Here is a 21,065-nt window from a genome sequence, read left to right as displayed (position 1 = left end):
CATTACTAATATCTTGTTTTGCTTAATCCACCTACCATATACCACAAAAAGCTTCTGCAGTAGGGGAGCTGGCCAGAGGTGTAGGTGGGAATAAAGAGTTAGTCAGGATACAAGGCCTACTTCACAATCCCACTTTACAGGAGATTCAGTATTCAGTAATGACATAAAGGTGACTCCAACAAGATTTAGAATTGTTACAAATCATGACCCTGTATTGACATGAAAGCCTAAAATTAGAACTGCCTCAACATACAATGGACTTGGAAACAATATCTACCAACAAGAAACAGTAGACGTTACTGCTAATTATTTTTACTCACTCAAAAACGCTGTCCTCAGTCTTCCTCTTTCTACTGTTATTTTGAATAGCAGCACTTAAAAAAAAAATCTTCAAATTTCACTTGATGTAAAGGGAGCAAACCTTCCACGGTCCGTGCTACCTGCTGTTATACAAAGGGAGCGAAATGTACTACAAAATGTAAAATTAGAAAAAAAAGACCACTGAAAACTGTCGACATGCTGAATATGGCTTTGACATGCAACAAAGAATTCTGTACACATGACAATACTATTACTACTACTAACCTTTCAGCGTATAGTAACCTATTACAAATGCTACCCATAACCATTACATTCAGTAGCTGAAAACAGGGCCGTGAAGTCGGTACACAAAACCTTGGACTCCAGTTCTGACTCGAACTCCATAATTTAGGGTGCCACTAACTTTGACTCCCTTATCCATAATTAGACTAAATATTTAAAAGCACACAACTTATAATATATGAGGTATTTCATCACTGACAGCGGGAATCACCAGGCTACTGCTTAGCACCCTAACCTGGCAAAAGTTCAGGTTTAAAGGCTGTAGCAATGCTGTTGTGACTTAGAATTATCGAGTGACCTTAAACTAAACTTACAAAATTAAAAAATGCTATATTTTTTCAAAAGCTTAGAAGAAAAAAACAGTTTCATCAAATCAGTATATGTGAAATTGGAAATTTTAACATATAATCTTACAAGTTACATTTAGTCCGAGTCCGAGTCGGAGTTGCTACATTTTTACTGACTCCAACTTAGACTCCAATAAATCAAGAACTGTTTCCGACTCCAGAGCCCTGGCTGCAGAGTTTCTCACCATTTTACTAAACTTCATTTTGATTTTGTGTTCCTATTTCTTCTCTTTTTGGTATGGAAAGTGGCCTTGAAGGGGATCATTTTAGTGTATGAGAATATATTTAAAATATCGGTTTAATAAAAGGGATGTAATTTGCTGTAAAATTTGGCACTCATCTGCTGAAGCTTGATAAATGTGTATATAACATAAGTCGACTTCTCTCCATCCAGCAGTTACATTGTGCTGGGTGTATTCAGCGTTCTCGTGTGATATGTCATATGATAAAGCATATTGTGTAATGTATGCGGGAGTAAAATACTGTGCAGTTTTCATTCCATCAGATGGCACATCATAAATGTAGCACTTGCTGTTGAGAATTCCATGCCAAATGCTGTATAACTGAGGCAACAGGCAAACTGACACTATAAGTTTATAAAAAAGAAAATGTAAATAAAAAAAGGAATAAAAAATAATGATAGGGAAAGTACTAACATCATATCTGCCCTTATTTATGTACAAAAATTGAGAGCAAGTATAAATTATGTAAATATAAAACAGATTCTTTTAATGGCTATAAAGGGGGTACGCTGGTGTCCCCAGACTTGAGTTTGAAACCCACATGGTAGTCCCATCAGCTGCTTCACTCTCTGTGACAGTCAGTGGGGCCCAATGTGATTAATAGTTCTTTTATCAGTTTTATTTTATTTCATATCACTTTTTTTAATTAGTATCTGTTGTATAAGCAATCTGTTGGGATAAGATTAGAGATCTTTATGGTCAAATACTGAATTTGTTATGCCTCAGCTGCAGTAATGTATGTATGTATGTATTAATGTATAAATAAAAAATTAAGAGTAACAAAAGATAAATGAATAAAAACATAAAACAGCATAAATAAATAAATAAGACAAGAGTTACAAAAAAGTAGCCTACAATAGTTACACATAAACCAACAGGTGGGTACAGTACACAGGGCAAGGCAGGTAGGATCAGGTTACTGAAACTTGAGTGGCCTTGTGCCCTGGAGATGAAGCTGTCCCTGAGGTGGGCAGAGTGAGTGGTGAGGCACTGGTAGGGCAAAATTGAAAACACGATGGGTGGCTGCCATCAGAGATGACTGATGCATAACAAATCTTAAAAACCAATCTTAAAATAAAGGTTGCGTCATCCATGCCTTTTTATTTGCACGATAGTAAACGGGCAGACTGTTTTTACTAACGTTCTTTAATGCACGTGGATGTTCGGAGCGATAGACCAGGAAAGGCTTTAACTTGAACCCAGTGGCATTACCTCCCAACAACAACATGATCCTGTCTTTAAAAGCCTTGAAACCGGACATCGCCTTAGCTTCTTTGTGCATATAGGACCTTACAGACATTTTTTTTCCACCAAAGCCCGGTTTCATCCACATTGAATATCTGTTTCAGGCAGTAGCTGCCTTTTTTAATTATACCATCCAATTCGTCAACAAATTTTTCTGCTGCTTCTACATCCGCGCTTGCCGCCTCACCGCTGATTCTCCAATTATGCAGGTTGAATCTCCGCCTAAACTGTTGAAACCATCCATGGCTTGCTGTAAATGATTCTGTCGATTTTTCGCCTTCATGTGCCTTCAAAGTCTCAAAGATACTGCGTGCCTTAGCTTGAATTATTAAAAGGCTTATCGGCATATTATTTTGCATCTGGTTGTCAAACCAGATCACCAATAATTTCTCCATCTCTTTAATCAGATCTTTCGCTGCCTAGTTATTATGGCTTTAAATCCTGTCGATGATTTCACCGCCTCTTTCACTCTAACTTTATCCTTTAAAATCGATGAAATTGTCGAATGTGCCAATTTCAAGTCACATGCTATTTCTTTAACCGTTTTACCAGCTTCATAGTCTCGTATGATTTTTATTTTAATTTCAAGGTCGATAGGTTTCCTTCGTTTCTTAACAATTTCTCCAGATGATGTCATACTTTTTCTTTTCGTCAACATCTGTACTATTTAAGGGTTACAAATATGTAAAAAAAAAAACGAGGTTACACAGTGGCTGCTTGTAGGAATGAAACTGACTGAAAAAGTGTATAGCAAGTCTATAGCACATGGCACCATTCGCCACTGACCGACACTCAAGCTGAGAAAGGGGATTCCCCGAATTGCAGGTCGAAACTCAATTGGTTGTAAGTGCAAGTGGTCGATATATATATATATATACATATACACACACATATATATTATATATATATATATATATATATATACATCTAAGGGACTCCGCCCCTGCTCACTTCGCTCGTCAACCCCCAGGTTTGGTCCTGTGGAAATACAATTTAAAGTGTTTTTTCTTTCATGGGAATTGTTACATATGCATTATGTTCACTTTTGATAATGCAACGTATAACTGGCCGTGAGTGAATACCGTGTCAATAAAAATAACACTTTCTGATAAAACAATCTAGTGGGAATATCCAGAGCCGATGTAGCTGATGGCATTGTTCTCAAGAAGCTGTTGTTTGCACGGCATTGTAAGAAATAAATCTGACCGACCGATAGTTCTGGATATTGTCTATGCATCATGATATAACTGTTGCAATGTTCTTGGACTATCTTAATATGATGATGATAATATAATATATATAAAATTATATATAATAATATATAATATACTATTACTGCTGTACCTATTTTGAATTTGTCTGAGCTATTGATATTTGAATTTTGAATGTGATCAATGAGTCCTTGCATATGTTCTGTTCTAAGTTTTGTTTGATTCGATTTAATAAAGAAGAGACGATTAAGCTTCGATACGCATTAATAATGTAATGTTGCAATAGATGTTGTGGGTTAAATACATGAGAACATATTATTAATTTGGACCGAAATATTGTGTGGGTGTTATATACGTTTTTCTGAATGCATTTGTTTCATATTGTATGACCATTCTGTTTCATTATGTGGGAAAAACAAAGGAAAGAGTAAAGGATCTGAATGTGGCGATGTATTTGACAGAAATGACAAATCATGCTTTGCCATTGGTTATACACGAATATCTACTCTGTCTTTGATATCTCCGTCTTTCGAAATTATTATCGCTGACAATTCATCACATGATGGTTTATTATACATGCGACTGTGATCTTTCGGTGTCAGATAGAAAGCCAAGACAATTTTTTGTCCGTGTTCTCTAAATAAATGTTGTGTAAAGTGCGATACTTTTGGACGGATGGATATGTATCCATTATTGGCTGTATAATTTCTAATACGTAGGATCGTTTAACTCTTTTGATTCTATGTTGCAGCGCTTCTCCCTGATCATAAATATACACCTGACCAAATTGTGTTTTTTTCTAAATAAAACTTGTCATTAGCTTTAATTGTTGCGGGAACACAGATTCTCATAGCGTATGGTCCATCATTGTGTAAATCAACATTTTGTGCATTGAATGATGCTAACGCAAAAAGATTATTGTAGGCGCATATATTTTGCTTGTAGTGTTTGTGGATTTCCTGTTGACCAAACAACAAATCTTTTAATTCTCGTGGAGACGCCTCTTCATTGGGAAGTAGCAGTACTTTTCCTTCATGGCATCACGAGTTCACCGATCTACAAGTCTCCGACTTAAACTTTAAAGCCTTACAATATCTACATACTTCTGACATATCACCTACAGTATGTCCATATATTCAATCTCTTTTTGCTGTTCCGTTATTTAACCTAGTAATAATTTCCGTTTGTTTGTGCAAATGCGATCTGTATTGTCTTGTTTGAATCTTTCAAATTTTAATACTGCCATATTTTTGAACTTGCTCTGCATGTGTATCACACCAAGGTTTTTTGTGAGGTTTCGAATTCCATTGCTGTCATAATTTGTAACCTGCTCTGCATGTGTATGGCGGCAACGTTTTTGAATGTCTTTATGAAGTTCTACTTTGTCTTTTACTCTTTGTCTTTTATTTCTGACCCTGTTTAGACCTGCAAGGTTTTCAGTTCCACTTGTTCCAGGCTGATTATTACTTTCCTTGCCTAGGTCACCGTCTCATGGGAACATGCTTCAGGGCCGTTCTTAGGCATAGGCAAAGTAGGCAACCGCCTAGAGCCCCCACTGCCAAAGGGCCTCACCCGGCCAAATAACCGTAACCAAATACAACTTACATGTCCATATTTCAGAAGTACAAGTTTTCTCTGATGGCGGAATTATCAGTATGGTTACGAGCTAGCAGAGAGAAAATAGTGATGACAGGCAGCATCGACAGTGACTGTGGGGCCTGGGATAGTGGACAGGGCCCCAGTGGGAGGGCAGGTCATGCTCCTCATCCATCATACTATAAACAGCGGAAGCTGAGAATATAAAACCATTCCACAAAATGGCATGACTCTGTTAAAGCTGTGCGCTTTCAAGTAGGATTGATTTATGCTACATTGATTAAGGTCTCTGAGAGGCAAGAACGTGAGGCTGCCGTTTTGGCAAACCAAATTAAACGTTACCCTTTTTTGGTGTCATTAGTAATCTGGTATGATCTCTTGGTGCAAATTAATATTGTGAGCAAAATATTGCAAAGTAAAGATATGTAGTTTGACATCGCTTGGAATTGCATTCAGAACACAGTTGACTTCTTGAAATCCTACAAAGAAACAGGTTTTGAATCGGCCCAAGATGCAGCTAAAGAGTTAGCTACAGAACTGGAAATAGACGAGAACGAAATACACCTTCCAACTGCACAGACCACACATAGAAGGAGAGTGTGGAGACAATTTGATTATGAAGCTCATGATGAGCCAATATGTGATCCTAAAGAAAAAATTCCATGTTGAGTTCTTCAATGTCTTGTAAGATCAAGCCCTAATGTCAGTGACTGAACGATCTGACCAGATGAAAACCCATTCTGACAATTTTGGGTTTCTGCACAACTTTGGATGCATTACAAGCATGAGCGAAACTGATTTGAGAGAGTGCTGCGATGTTCTTAGCAATATCTTAACAGATGAAATTAGATGCTTATGATTTATGTGCCGAATTGTGAAATTTAGCAAATTTGGTTCCACAAACTTTTTCTGCTCTAAATAGTTTGCAATTCATATACAAGAACAATTTGCAAGATTCTTTCCCAAACATCTTTGTTGCATTACGTATCACTTAGATAATTCCTGTAACTGTCGTGTCTGCTGAACGCAGCTTTTCAAAGCTGAAGCTGATTATGAGTGACCTGCGAACAAGCATGACGCAAGATCAATTGAATGGCTTAGCATTAATATCAGCTGAGCATGAAGTCATCGACTCCCTTGATTATTCAGACTTAATCAAAGAATTTGCAAAAATAAAAGTATGCAAGGTGTTTTTACGTTAAAGGTTTGATTTACATGCTATGTTAGGTATAGTCAGTAGGTTCCTTTGACATGGTCCTCTCAAATCTGATGTATATAATATATAATCATAAAATGATAAGCTATATATCACTAATTATTACACATTTATATGAATAAAATAATTATTATGCTTTCATATGGATAAAATAATGATCATACATTAATATGGATAGAAACAGCAGGGCCCCGACAGGCACCTTTGCCTAGGGCCCCCAAAAACCTAAGAACGGCCCTGCATGCTTCCAATGGATGTCAGTATGATGTGACTTGACCATGTTGCGGGAAGTAAAAGTGTCTCTGCCTCTCTGAAGTGTCTCTCTGTATCTCTTCTGAAGATCATATCTCGTCACAAGATTTCTTTTAAATAATATAGATATATATATGTGTGTGTGTGTGTGTGTTTGAGAGTGTATGTATAATTCATTTTATATTTAACTGATGATAGTTCATATGGCATTGTTCTATTTCAATACACCATGCATGTCAACACATTTAAAATACATAATTAATATATGTTACATTACAGATGAACACAACACGTGACTTATTTGTGAGTAATAACTTGTTCATGAAGCAAAGGAACAAGAATCATGCCAAGAATTGTGGTAAATAATGATATATGCTCAGTAGAGTCAAAAGCCATAAAAAACTGCACTAAAAAAAAGTTGAAAGCAAATAAGTCTTAGAAAAATAAAAATATTTTTATAAGGTTCATTTTTGTGTGAATGTGCTAATTTATTGAATGTGCAAAGGGACATACATATACTAGTTTAAGTATTCTTTATATATTCCTTTTCAAACGATTCCAACAATGAATACATTCTAAGATAAATGTGTTGTTATAGCAGTGCTCTTGTATGGTGAATGAGAGAATCTTCCATGACAGAGTTTTTGTTTGCTGATATTGATGTAGTTTGAACTCAAATAAATCATAAGTGAAGCGAGTTGAGACTCACAATTTAGGTAGTTCTTGTGCTTCGCTTTAAACATCTGCCAATATCAGCAAAATGAAAGACGCTGGTGACGTCACGTAGGAGACACTGTAGCACTTCCGTTGAGCTTCACTGAATTTGTTTGTTTGTGCTTGCAAATTGATTCATATGATCCACTGACTGAAGACTCATTTAAAAAGAACAAATCATTTAATGACGCATCAGTAGTCAGTGATTGAAGATGCCGAGTGTCCAAAGCCATTATCAATCTTTCCAGCATTGTTCCTTAAATGAACTGGCCATATTTGTTGGAGCCAGAAGGCCACATTCATTTTGTAGTAATTAGTTAAGTACCTACAAAAATAAAGTGGAGATTTTTGAGATGGTCCCATAAACCTTCAGCATTTTGATTACTAAAAAAAAGTAAATACATTAAATAGAAATAACAATTTAAAAAATCAGCATTGAGGACAATTTTAAAAACTGTCCTCAATGCTGATGGAGGTTAATGTACCCCAGAGCTTTGTCAATGCCCAAAGGTAATTACTGATGCCAACATGTCTAGCTTATTTTCTTGCAGTCTCTCTGTATGTGTGACATATGTGTATGTGTGTTAAAGGCCAATATTCTTACTACACTTCAGTGATTTTTGTGAACACTCGAATAACATGTGTACCAAGAGCTACTGTGGGTAGAACTCCATTTCCCAGCAGCCCAAGGGAGATTACCCACATAGGATGACTGAAATGGAAGTAGGTGCCACTGGGGACAATAGAGGCCAGCAGGAAAGTTGAAAAGGGGGGCCTGATGGAGCAACGAGAGATCTTGTTTTTGTGTATCCTGTGCAACGTGTTGTCTGAAAAGTTAATTGCGCCCTGGATCATTTCCCGTTAGGAAGAATTGACTGTCTTGTACCTGCTTGTTGTGTGTATAGTGAGGGATTCATCGTTGTGTGTCTTCTAAAGGAGCGCCCCTGCAATTCTCCCCCCTTGCCGCTCAGGACTACCAGTAGGACTGTTTCCTTCATTTTCTATGGAATCTGTTCTCAGGATTGTCACCTTCCAACCACCATTTCATTTAATCAGTTGCTGTTTTCATGGACTTCATAGTGTGTGGTTTTTGTTTGTGTTTATTGTATAACTGCCATAAGGAGAACTGGGGAGGGATTGTTGTAGTTTGCCTATACCGTGGAACCTTGGATTACAAGCATAATTCGTTGTAATCCAAAGCACTCGTATATCAAAGCAAACTTCCTCATTAAAAATAATGGAAACTCAGATGATTCGTTCCACAACCCAAAACTATTCATATAAAAATGATTAATACAAAATATAAAGTAAAAATACATAAAACAAATTAACCTGCACTTTACTTTTGAAATGAATCATGGCTGGTGTGAGGCAGATGAAAGAAAGAGGAGGAGGAGGGTTATTGAAGTAGGACGACTTTCCCTCTAATTAATGGAATCACTGCTATCTGTTGTCTCACTGGAATCTTTTGCTTTTTTTGCGGCTTTAACTAAGAACCTATCCAATGACAGTTGCTTTTGCCTGAAGAGTCAATGCTGTAAGGATTCTAAACTCTTTTGGGATTCCACTCAATTGGATGACATACAGAAGAGCATCCTGAAGCAACCGCAGGCTCCCAGCGCTGTAGCAGCTCGCCGCAAAAGCAAATCCGAAAAGATCGTGGATGTGCTATAAGCACCTGCCATTGATGGGTAATACAGGAACATTATAAATGTGCAGGGCACAGTATTACTTGGCCACTAACCTGGTCAAGACCCTGCCTGACTGCTGTGTCTGTGTATAGTTAGTGGCAGATCCTGCTACAATAAATAACTGTGCTGTTCCTGTTTCAAGCTGAATAAAGCTGGTGTCACTAAAGTACTGAGACTCAGCTTCATGTTTTGGGGTGCAAGACAGGGACTCACACGTTACAACACACACACACATGGTCACTCGTACGAATGTTGACTATATGAGTGAGGCACTCTGACTCAGACGGAGAATGGGAGACAATTACCCACAATCCTGCATCGACAGAGAGAGAAGAACTATCAGCTCAGCTGTGATCACGTGACACTCAGCAGACAATGCGTACACATACTACTCGTATTGCAAGACCTCGCTCATTTATCAAGTTCTTCTTCTTCTTTTGGCTGCTCTCGTTTGGGGGCGCCACAGCGGATCATCTTCTCCATATCTTTCTGTCCTCTGCATCTTGTTCTGTTACACCAATCACCTGCATGTCCTCTCTCACCACATCCATAAACCTTCTCTTAGGCCTTCCTCTTTTCCTCTTGCCTGGCAGCTCTATCCTTAGCATCCTTCTCCCAATATACCCAGCATCTCTCCTTCGCACATGTCCAAACCAACGCAATCTCACCTCTCTGACTTTGTCTCCCAACCGTCCAACTTGAGCCGACCCTCTAATGTACTCATTTCTAATCCTATCCATCCTCGCCACACCCAATGCAAATCTTAGCATCTTTAACTCTGCTACCTCCAGCTTTGTCTCCTTCTTTCTGGCCAGTGCCACCGTCTCCAACCCATATAACATAGCTGGTCTCACTACCATTCTGTAGACCTTCCCTTTCACTGCTGATACCCATCCACAAATGACTCCTGACACTCTTCTCCACCCATTCCACCCTGCCTGCACTCTCTTTTTTCACCTCTCTTCCACAATCCCCATTACTCTGTACTGTTGATCCCAAGTATTTCAACTCATCCACCTTCGCCAACTCTTCTCCCTGCATCCTCACCATTCCACTGACCTCCCTCTCATTTACACACATGTATTCTGTCTTGTTCCTACTGACCTTCATTCCTCTCCTCTCTAGAGCATACAGTATATCCACCTCTCCAGGGTCTCTTCGACCTCTCTCTCGTTCTCTTCATTCATCAGCCTCTCAAAGTACTCCTTCCATCTGCTCAACACACTCTCCTCGCTTGTGAGTATGTTTCCATCTTTATCCTTTATCCTCCTAACCTGCTGCACATCTTTCCCAGCTCGGTCCCTCTGTCTAGCCAATCAGTACAGGTCCTTTTCTCCCTCCTTAGTATTCAACCTCTTCAGCCTTTTCTTTAGCCTTCGCCACCTCTCTCTTCACCTTGCGCCTTATCTCCTTGTATTCTTGTCTACTTTCTGCATCTCTCTGACTATACCACTTCTTCTTTGCCATCCTCTTCCTCTGTATACTCTCCTGTATTTCCTCATTCCACCACCAGGTTTCCTTTTCCTCCTTCCTCTTTCCAGATGTCACGCCAAGCACCCTTCTTGCTGTCACCCTTACTACATCTGCTGTAGTTTCCCAACTGTCTGGTAACTCTTCACTGCCACACAGAGCCTGTCTCACCTCCTCCCTAAACTCAACCTTGCAGTCTTCCTTTTTCAACTTCCACCATTTGATCCTTTGCCCTCACTCTCTTCCTCTTCTTGATCTTCAACGTCATCCTACAGACCACCATCCTATGCTGCTTAACTACACTTTCCCCTGCCACCACTTCGCAGTCTTCAATCTCCTTCAGATTGACTCATCTGCATAGAATGTAATCTACCTGGTGTGCGTCTTCCTCCACTCTTGTACGTAACCCTATGTTCCTCCCTCTTCTTAAAATACATATTCACCACAGCCATGTCCATCCTTTTGGCAAAATCCACTTTCCTCTGACGTTCTTCATTCCTCTCCTTGACACCATACCTACCCATCATCTCCTCAAGTTAAAATTTATTAAAAATTTTAGCTCGTCTTGCAAATCACTCGCAGACCAAGTTACTCGCAATCCAAGGTTTTATTGTATTTAATTTATTATTGTTTACATTCTTTAATTGTTGTTTTATTACCAGTTGCTTTTTTGTCCCTGCTTATGAGTGTGTGCAGGTCGGGCCAAGGCTGGGTGCATCCCTGGCATCTCCACCAAAAAAATAAATAAATCACCATCTTATTGACTTTGTGAATCTTAGCGACACCGAACTGCTACACATGGACTCTCACTTTTAATGAATCCACCCACAGTAGACTGAGGAGACTGTCTGTGCTCTTACACCTTGGTACGTTTGGGATGTTGAGATATTTATATGATATTCATGTATTTTACAGGCAAACTGGAATGGGATTTGGATCAACAATGGCTCGAGTAGGAGCGATGACAGCACCAATGGTCATGATGCTTGAAGATTACCTTTATGGCTTACCTCTGATGGTGTACGGGGCACTGCCTGTGATTGCAGGTATCATCGCAGTCCTCCTTCCAGAGACTCGTAATGTGCCATTACCAGACACCATAGAGTATGTAGAGGCACAACGGTGAGTACGGGCGAACTGTGCTAGAGGCAGGTGCCATGGTGGTCTTTTCAAAATTATTAATCCAGGCTCAATTTTGTGCCTACTTTTACATCTCCAAAGCAACACTAAAAAGTGTGGCAAAGTCATATTAATATATGGGATCAGAAATGGATTGACAACAGTCTAGATTTTACCACACTGTGTCCAAAGACATACTTTCACCCAACCATCGCAGGGAGCCAGAGTCCATCCCAGCAGTATTCACCTAGAAGTGGTCCTAAATGGAATACCAACACACTTCAGGGTACACATTCTTTATATTTGGGATTTGAGGGGCAAAATACCCACATTGACACTGGTAAAATGAGACATGGCTGCTAGTTGAAGCATTCAATGTGATGCAAATCCAAAAAAAGGCAGCTATAATAAATGGCTTTTCCTGATGATAGAGTAACTTTTAACTTCATTAAAACTGAACTTATTGTAGCATCTCATTTTCGTACTTAGTAATTCAGCTAGCAGATGAGTGGAAGGCAGCCATGCACAGAATTTACTTGAGCTCCATATGCGCAAAGGATACCATTATTCAACTTAAAATCTTTTACTGAGCACATCTGTCTCATTTGAAATTGTGCAAAGTGTTTCCAGGACAAGATCCAACCTGCAATCGTTGCAATCGAGCTCCAGCCTCACTGGGCCACATGTTTTGGGCCTGCACCAAATTAGCATCATTCTGGACCAAAATATTTAAGTGCCTTTCAGACAGCCTTGGTGTCACAATCCCTCCTAATCCATTAACAGTTGTGTTTGGTGTTCTACCAGATGGGCTTATAGTGGAGAAGGACAAACACACCTTTACTTCACTATTAGCACATAGAGTTATTTTGCTCAACTGTAAGAATCCTAACTCTCCTCTTTTAAGTCATTGGGTAACTGATGTTTTTGTATTATTTGAAATTGGATAAAATCAAATTCTCAGTTAGAGGATCTGTGCAGAACTTTTTCAAAACCTGGCAGGATCTAATCAATAATATTTTAGAATAAGCATTTAAACTGAGGAAGCAGGTTCTCTCCCTATTATATTCTATGTATTTATTTACTTATTTTTCTTACTATTAAAATTTTACTATGTAGGCCTAGCTCTCTTTCTTATGGGTGGGCGTTGATTTGATTCATAACTAATTTTATAAAATTTGACTTGCTTGTATGGAATGTTTTTTGATTTTAATAAATGAAAAAAAAATTTTTTTTTGCACATTCTCAATCTCCTGGTGTTATTACACTTGCTCCTCATGAGACTGGGTAGTTTCTGGTTGCTTGCCACATACACAGTCTGACTGTGAATTGTATCAGAGTGTATTTATAAATTCCTTTACACTAAAATCTGTTTGTTATTATATTTCTAGAAGTCAAGAAAAAAGAAAACAGAATACGAAGGGTGAAATTACTCCTGAGGTTTTGCTGTCCAGTAAATTGTGAAGACATTTTAATAACTGATTTGAATCGGCCTTCATGGACAGCTGTAAACATTGTGAGTTGTACGACATTCTGTTAGATGAGTGGAGTTAAAGAGGATGTGACTCAACATTTTATTTGTATCATAAAATCAGTTCTTGCATAATTTGGAGAAAATTAGTAAAGATTTCAAATATTGTTTGTTCAAATCTGAAAGATTTTTTAGAATGCTTATGGGAGCTACGACTTTAAGACTTTTGTATTCTTGTATAAAGCACTCAAAAATTCTGTAACTAATCCATCCATCCATCATCCAACCCGCTATATCCCAACTACAGGGTCACGTGGGTCTGCTGGAGCCAATCCCAGCCAACACAGCGCGCAAGGCAGAAAACAAACCCCGGGCAGGTCTGTAAATAACATCACTTCAAATGTGTCAGTTTTTAGAAAATAAAATACTAGAAAGTATACTCAGGTAACAGGTGGTCTGTGAGTTTTTTGGAAATAAGAAGTTAGCAGGTCATAGAGGAAATTTTACAAATTAAAATAAAACAAATGGTCACCCTAAACACTGAATGCAGCAAACAAACTCTGGTGTCGGTGTGGCCCACCCGGACCCCCAGCTGTTCTAGATGCTCCACTTTGAATGCTTCAAAGAATGAAGATGACGTTTACAGTTTGGGGGCGTATTAAAAGAGAAGTTTAACTTTTGCTCTGATTTTTAGAATTACACATATTTTAAGGAACAAAATATAATACGACTTGTTTCTAACTGAGTCCCAGAAAAGCTGGTGGGCTGGTGAACTGGTAGGCATGAAAGCAGGTGATTATTTAAAGAGTTTTATTTTAGTTCTCTTTGATAATGAAACATCTCACTCATTTACACAACTTGCTTTTGTTTCTGCTTCATCAGCAAAACTAACACCGAGTGAGTTAAGCGGCAGTGCAGTAATGGCACCGAAATACTGTGAACATCAAATGGTCAGGTCAGTTCACAAGTCAGGTTGAAAAGTTACTTATACACAGAATTGTTCAGCTAGACTGCTAAGGGCATTGATCTTTTTATTCTGTTAGTGCTGATTTTGTTTTAAGTGTTAAAATAAGGAAAGGCGAACTCCTTATCTTGTAAACACTGGCCTCATTCTGCAGGCTTTATAGAGCAACAAATTCAGGTTCTCTTTTGACAGTCACATTCATATTTCTTTTATCATAAGTAACACTTGTTTTCTTTTTCTTAGTTCTTTTTTTAATTGGCCATGCACATATTGCAGGCATAGCCTTATTTTTCAAATGTTTTTTATTTGCCTTTTCTATATCAATGTGCTGACTAATTAGATGCCCAGTATGGTAATTCCATCCATCTATCCATTTTCCAACCCGCTGAATCCGAACACAGGGTCATGGGGGTCTACTGGAGCCAATCCCAGCCAACACAGGGCACAAGGCAGGAACCAATCCCAGGCAGGGTGCCAACCCACCGCAGGTATGGTAATTCATTCCCTACAAATTATTTTCCTTGACCCTCCCATCTTCTTGTTATATTTGGTATATGGGGCAAGAATGCCACTGGTTTTATAGATTTTTAAGTTAGGAAAAAAACTTTTTTGTGTAAATATATCTCTGGTCTTGTAGATATTTTGTTTCTAATGTGAGCTCACCTTACAGGGGCTTACTGGCACGGCCTTGGAGGTGTGAAGGTGAGATGTTGGAGTAAATCACAGCTCTGCCAGTTCAGTTCCTATTGTAGACTTTCATGCTGTGACACTAGAGGGCATATAACCTGATAGACCGGGGGTCCTCAATCCCAGTCCTGCAGGGCCACAGGTATTTGTTCTCACCCTGTTGCTTAATTAGAAAGAAATTCTTTGCAATAATTTAATTTCATGGCTTGTTAGTGCTTTAACTCTGCTATGTCAGGTAATTCTCATATCCTAGATTTACTTTCCCTTTCTAAGGATATCATCCAAATGATCTGAAGACTAAAATGGATGAGTAACTCTCAGTCCTTCACTTTTTCTTCTTCACTTTCTTTCCAAGTATTTAATTAAACCCAATAGTGCATGATAAATACACACAGGTGTAAATGGTAACAAGCTAAATGGGGAAATGTTGGTCTCTTTTGTCATTTGCATGTTATTGCTAATTAGGAGCCATTAAAAACCAAGAATGCAGCTGTTTAAGACTAAAATAAGCAATAAGGGTTCAAAATCTTAACGAGCGAGACAACTAAAGTAAAGCAGAAGTGTTACTTGAGCAATAAATGCTTCTTATTAAGCAATTGGGTTGGAGCAAAAACCTGCAGCCACTGCGGCCCTCCAGGACTGTGATTGAGGACCCCTGCGATAGACAAACGTCTGGGACACGAGGTAAAAGTACAAAAAGGTGTTTTAAATCTTCTCCTTCATGGAACTGTTCTCTCAAGCACCACAGTCACAGTAAACAGGCAATTATAAACACACAATAAATATAATTACAATACCCAACGCAATTCTCTCCTCCACACCTCCCAGCAGGTTCTGTCACCTACCTCCTAACTCCTGCTCACTTGCTGGGTCTTCACCAGGCCTTTAAGTATTTCTTGACCCGGAAGTGCTTCTGACTTGCTAGCACTTATGGGTCAGATAGAGAACTGGCTTTTTCTTCAGCCCTGAAGTACTTCGGGGCTCCCGTCCTCTTGACTTGCTATGGACGAGGCATGGCTCCTCCAGTCCTCCCACAGCTCCTCCTGGTTGCACCCATGGTACCCAACAGGGTTGAGAAACCACACTCCAAGTCCCAGGATGCCCTGTGGGAATCCAGGGCACCGTTACACTCCAGGGGAGCTGCCGTCTAGCACTTTGGGGGAGGCAGTAACCTGGAAAAGCTTCCATCTCAGGGGTGTCCCGACTGGGATGAGCTGCTTGCCATTCACCACCATGCTTACTGAGAAATTCACTTAACCTGCTTGACTGGATAGAGGAAAAAGAAATTGTGTAGTGATTATTATTATTATATTTGTACATTTGTAAAATAAATAAATAAATAAATAAAAAAGATGGAGGGAGGCACACCACCTGAGTTTACTTTATTACCATAATATCAACTATTGCCCTGTGTTTGAAGAGAAGTCGCAAGATATATTTTGTAGATCTTGTGCTTAGAAGTATTTACAAAATAAAATAATTATACATCTGAGAACACTTAACACAGTTAAGGCCTGTTGTACTGAAGCAGCACCAGTCTACTTTGTGTTCTTATGGCTTGTATTTAAATCTGCCATTGGGCCACAGATGCCAGCACAGTTTTAGTTTGTCACCTCTCACAATTGTTACTGCCACAAACTGCTGTCCGATTCAGAGATGATTCCCTCCCTGGGCCAGGACTGCTCCAGCTCTTGTGACTCTCTACTAAATTTAGTATTTAGTATTGAAGAGATGGATGGATGGAAATAGAAGATTTGTTTCAGCAAAAAATGTGATGGCCCTGACTTTTAAGTGACTAAGAGAACCAAGTTTAGCTTGAAGCTGAGGACAGAATGTCACAGTAGCTCCGACTGCACAGACTGGCACTTTGTGGTTTTCAGTGATTTCATTTGCCGTTAACCCCAGGCATGACTCAGGCTCAGAATGCTATATAGATGTGGTTAAGCCCAAGTCAGACTCAGGGTGGTGTGCAATTATCTGCTTTACAGTGTTAAGCCCAAGTACCTCACGGGACAGCACTCTGCTGTCATCTAGTGGAAGAAAAAAATCATGTTGCAAAATATTGTGAACATTTCTATGCATTCTGACACTTTATGGTAACTCATCAATATTCATGAGTAAGGTGGCAAACAAAAGCCATAAAGCTAGCTTTAGAGCAGATAGAAACTGAACTATTGCTCGACTTGAGCGATAGTGTTGAAAACGTGAATTGTTTATCAGACATTGACATGATGTCTGTTCAGGAAAATGTCAATGATGTTTGTGTTCGGGTTCATACTACTGCTGACAATCCTGTACCTCTTCCTTGCCCATTTATGGGTTGTCCTGGTTTAAAGATGTCCATTGATCATGATTATCTGGGCTATTTAAAATTTTTAGATAATAACAACAACTACAACATTTATTTATATAGCACATTTTCATACAAATAATGCAGCTCAATGTGCTTTACATGATGAAGAAAGAAAAAAAAGACAAAATAAATAATTAAAATTAGGGAACACTAATTAACATAGAATTAAAGTAAGGTCTAATGGCCAGTGAGGACAGAATAAAAAAAAAACTCCAGAAGGCTGGAGAAACAAATAAAATCTGCAGGGGTTCCAGGCCACAAGACCACCCAGCCCCCTCTAGGCATTCTACCTATCATAAATGACCTCAATCAGTCCTCATTGTATTCAGAGTTCTCATGGAAGAACTTGATGATGATGATCACGTGGACTTCTGGCCTTTAATCCATCAAAGTAGGACATCACGGTGCTTTGATCAGGTGGTGGTGGCGCAGGTCACCACCCCAGAAAACTGGAAAAAGAACAGAAGAGAAAGTAGGGGTTAGTACAAATTTTGGAGCCACCATGAATAGTTATTATAATGAATTGAATATGCAGAGCATCAGGCTTAAACTAAGATGAAGTTATGAGAAAGCCATGTTAAAGCAATGTGTTTTTCAGCAGTTTTTTTTAAAGTGCGCCACCATATTCACCTGGCGAATTTCTCTCGGTAGCTATTCCAGATTTTAGGTGTATAACAGCAGAAGGCCGCCTCACCACTTCTTTTAAGTTTAGCTCTTGGAATTCTAAGCAGACACTCATTTGAAGATCTAAGGTTACGATTTGGAATGTAAGGTGTGAGACATTCTGAAATATAAGATGGAGCGAGATTATTTAAGGCTTTGTAAACCATTTTCTTTTCCTAGTTAGGTTTCTAGCAGCTGCATTCTGCACTCGTTGCAATCGATTTATGTCTTTTTTGGGTAGTCCTGAGAGGAGTGCGTTACAGTAATCTAGTCGACTGAAAACAAAAGTGTGAACTAATTTCTCAGCATCTTGCAATTTATAAGAGGTCTGTAGTGTGGTGGAGATAGTTATTGAAACAAACCGCTATGCTAAGCAGTATCAGAAAAATCACAGTACACCATTTGCTTGTCATACTCGCTGGCAGTCTGTTGTTGCAGACGACATGTGGTTGTTTTTCAGTCGCTTGATAATGCAGGGCAAACTGGGTAAACTGGTCCAAAGGTGGTACTCGTCCACAAACTAGTAATTGCAGACACCCTGTTTCAGCAAAGCTACAACCGAATGTCATTTTCATTCATTTTGAGATAATGGCATTTCACAAATAATGATGACTAAAATGAAGCCTATCACCCAACACTGAAACTGTACAAACTCTGGGATGTGCATCAGTCGATCACCAATTGTACAGAAGGTGTATGTTCTCCATCGTGATGCAAGTATTGACAAAAGTTTTATGGGTTACAGAGGGAAGGCTGTCATGGATACAGTGTATCACATCCAACATGCACAATACGATATCAAGTTCTACATGCTGTGCAAAGCAAGATTTGGGTACATCTGGAACTCGATACTTTACACTGATGGGGGAGCCAAGTGGGATGGCTAGGACAGTCAGCACAGCATCGCTACAACAGCTCAGTTTTACTTAACAGGAAAACGGAGGCGTACAGTGCCGTACAACCAAACCACAGTGACATGCCTGAAGATTCCTGTTTTGTGAACACATCAAACTGCACCTTGGTGTACTAGTCTGTGGCAAAAAGGCAAAATGATTGGAATCAAGTGGAGGGATAAGAAAGACATTAGCCCTCTAAGCACAATGCAGCAACTCTTAATATTTGTGAGAGGAGAAATGTTGAAATCACTAAGCCTTGCGCTCTGTTAGCCCACCATAACACTAAGGACAGCGTCGATCATGCGGGTCAGGCACTGACATTCCAACAAATATTACAAAAACTCTTTTGACATATGCTCGAACAGCCCTGATGATGTCACTTCTGGATCCGGCCCTTCTGATGATGTCACTTCCAGTCTCAAACCCATGGAAAAGGACCATTCCAGTTCTGGCCCTTTTAATGACGTCACTTCCGGGTCCGAACCTATGGAAGAAGATCCTTCCAGATCTGGCCCCTGTTGACCTACATGCCCTCTGAATAAAATAAATGAATGTTATCGCACCTTTACTTACACTGGGGGGAGATCAACACAATGCTAAATGCACACATTCAACCAAGCATTGGAGGTACATGCACTGCTTAAAGCCCCTAATGCTGCCTCTAGCTCAGGGGATAAGGTAGCCCTCAGGACAGCGAAGGCAAACTTATCTCAGGGCATCAAAACAATTAAGTGAGAGTATGGCAAGAAAATCCAAAGCCACTTTCAGGACACCAAAGACAAATGGTGCAAGTGGCAGGAAATCCAGGCCATCACAGTCTATGATACCACACCACCTATCTGCAGTGTTGATGCCTCCCATCTGGATGTTCTTAATGACTTCAATGCGTGGTTTGATGCCCTGAACGACATACCTGCTTGGAAGTCTATCCCTCCTCAAGTACAAGTACTGTGCCTTTGTTGAATGTTAGCCCACGCATAGCTGCTGGATCAGGCAACATACCTGACCAAGCACTCAGGGAATGTAAAACCCACCTGATGGATCTTTAATGACATCTTCAATATTTCCTTGAGGCAGGCAGTTGTCCCCAAATGCCTGAAATCCATCGTCATATTTGTGCTGAAGAGTTCCTCTGTCTCTTGCCTCAAATGCTATTGCACTATATAGCACTCTCACCTGACATCACAAAGTGTTTCAAGAGGCTAGAATTGGGCCACTAGAAAGCTGAACCTCTCCAGTTTGCCTATCACCTGAACCACTCCATTAAAGATGCCATATTACTGTATCTATTCTTCATCTGGCCCTGTTTCATCTAGACAAAAGAGACACTTCTGCTAGAATGCCTTTCATTGACTTTAGTTCACTTTTCAGCACAATCGTCCCTCAGAAGCTCATAGTGTAGTTGAGTCTGCTAGACTACAGCACTTCCTTATGCAACTGCATTCTGGACTTCCTGACAAACAGAGCCCAGACAGTCCACGTTGAAAACACCATCTTATGTACCATGACGCTGAGCACAGGTGCTCCCCAGGGATGTGTACTTAACCCATTGCTGTTCACTCAGCTGACTTAGGATTGTATGGCTGCATACGACTCTAACACCACCATTAAGTTTTTGGATGACAGAACAGTGGTGTATCTCATCTGTAATGGGGGGGAATCAGTTTATACAATGGAGATGGGATGAATAGTGGACTGGTGCAAGGGCATCAATTTGTCTCTTAATATAGACAAGATGAAAGAGAAGATTGTTGACTTCAGGAAGGCCCATGCTGTCCACACCCCACTGCACATTGAGGGTTGTACAGTAGAGAGCTGGTCAAGAGTCATGCGTCAAGAGCAGCAAATTTCTTTGTGTGCACCTAGCAGTTGACCTTACTTTGTCAATGAACACCACCACCATAGTCAAGAAGGGGCAGCAGTATCTCCAGTTCCTTTGGCATCTGAAGGAGGCTAGCCTACCTCCTCCAATTTTCATCACATCCTACAGGAGCAAAACTGAGAGCATTCTGGCCAGTTGCATCACTGGTGTCATGGAACAGTGACCACAGTGCTGTAAAGTTAAAGCAGCAACACTGGGAGTGACAGTAAGATTAGCCAGAAGTGAGCCGGAGAAGCACTTTAAAGCCAATGTAAGCCGCTAGCCATGTGAGCTTAGAGTGAAGACTCAAAAGCAGAATGAGAACAGAGAAGAAGAGAAATGTGGAAAAGTACAAAGGGAGAACTTATAAGGGTACTGGAGAGATGGGCCAGTGAGTGAGGCACCCCACCAGGTAGACTATGAGTTGATTCCTTAGCAGACTTACAGAAGTCACTGCTGTCACTTGA

General features: G+C 39.7%; 1 protein-coding gene across 3 annotated transcripts in view; it reads left to right on the top strand.

Annotated features, from left to right (window-relative positions):
- LOC120539329 (solute carrier family 22 member 6-A-like) overlaps positions 1 to 21,065 on the top strand; it is a 64,218-nt gene that overhangs the window by 23,202 nt on the left and 19,951 nt on the right. Inside the window, exons 9-11 of one of the 3 annotated variants that reach the window (XR_005635588.1) lie at positions 11,503 to 11,709; positions 13,095 to 13,219; positions 13,482 to 13,522. Coding sequence is in view for 1 of the 3 variants with exons in the window: in XM_039769303.1 (XP_039625237.1) it covers positions 11,503 to 11,709; positions 13,095 to 13,167 (280 nt within the window). In the remaining 2 variants the exon portion in view is untranslated. Of the gene's footprint in view, positions 1 to 11,502; positions 11,710 to 13,094; positions 13,536 to 21,065 lie in introns of those variants that run through there. The other 2 variants (XR_005635589.1, XM_039769303.1) reach the window with 2 other exon arrangements.

The sequence above is a fragment of the Polypterus senegalus genome, chromosome 11 (assembly GCF_016835505.1).
Source record: "Polypterus senegalus isolate Bchr_013 chromosome 11, ASM1683550v1, whole genome shotgun sequence".
Lineage (NCBI taxonomy): Eukaryota > Metazoa > Chordata > Cladistia > Polypteriformes > Polypteridae > Polypterus > Polypterus senegalus.
This window is presented reverse-complemented; position numbering and strand designations above follow the sequence as displayed.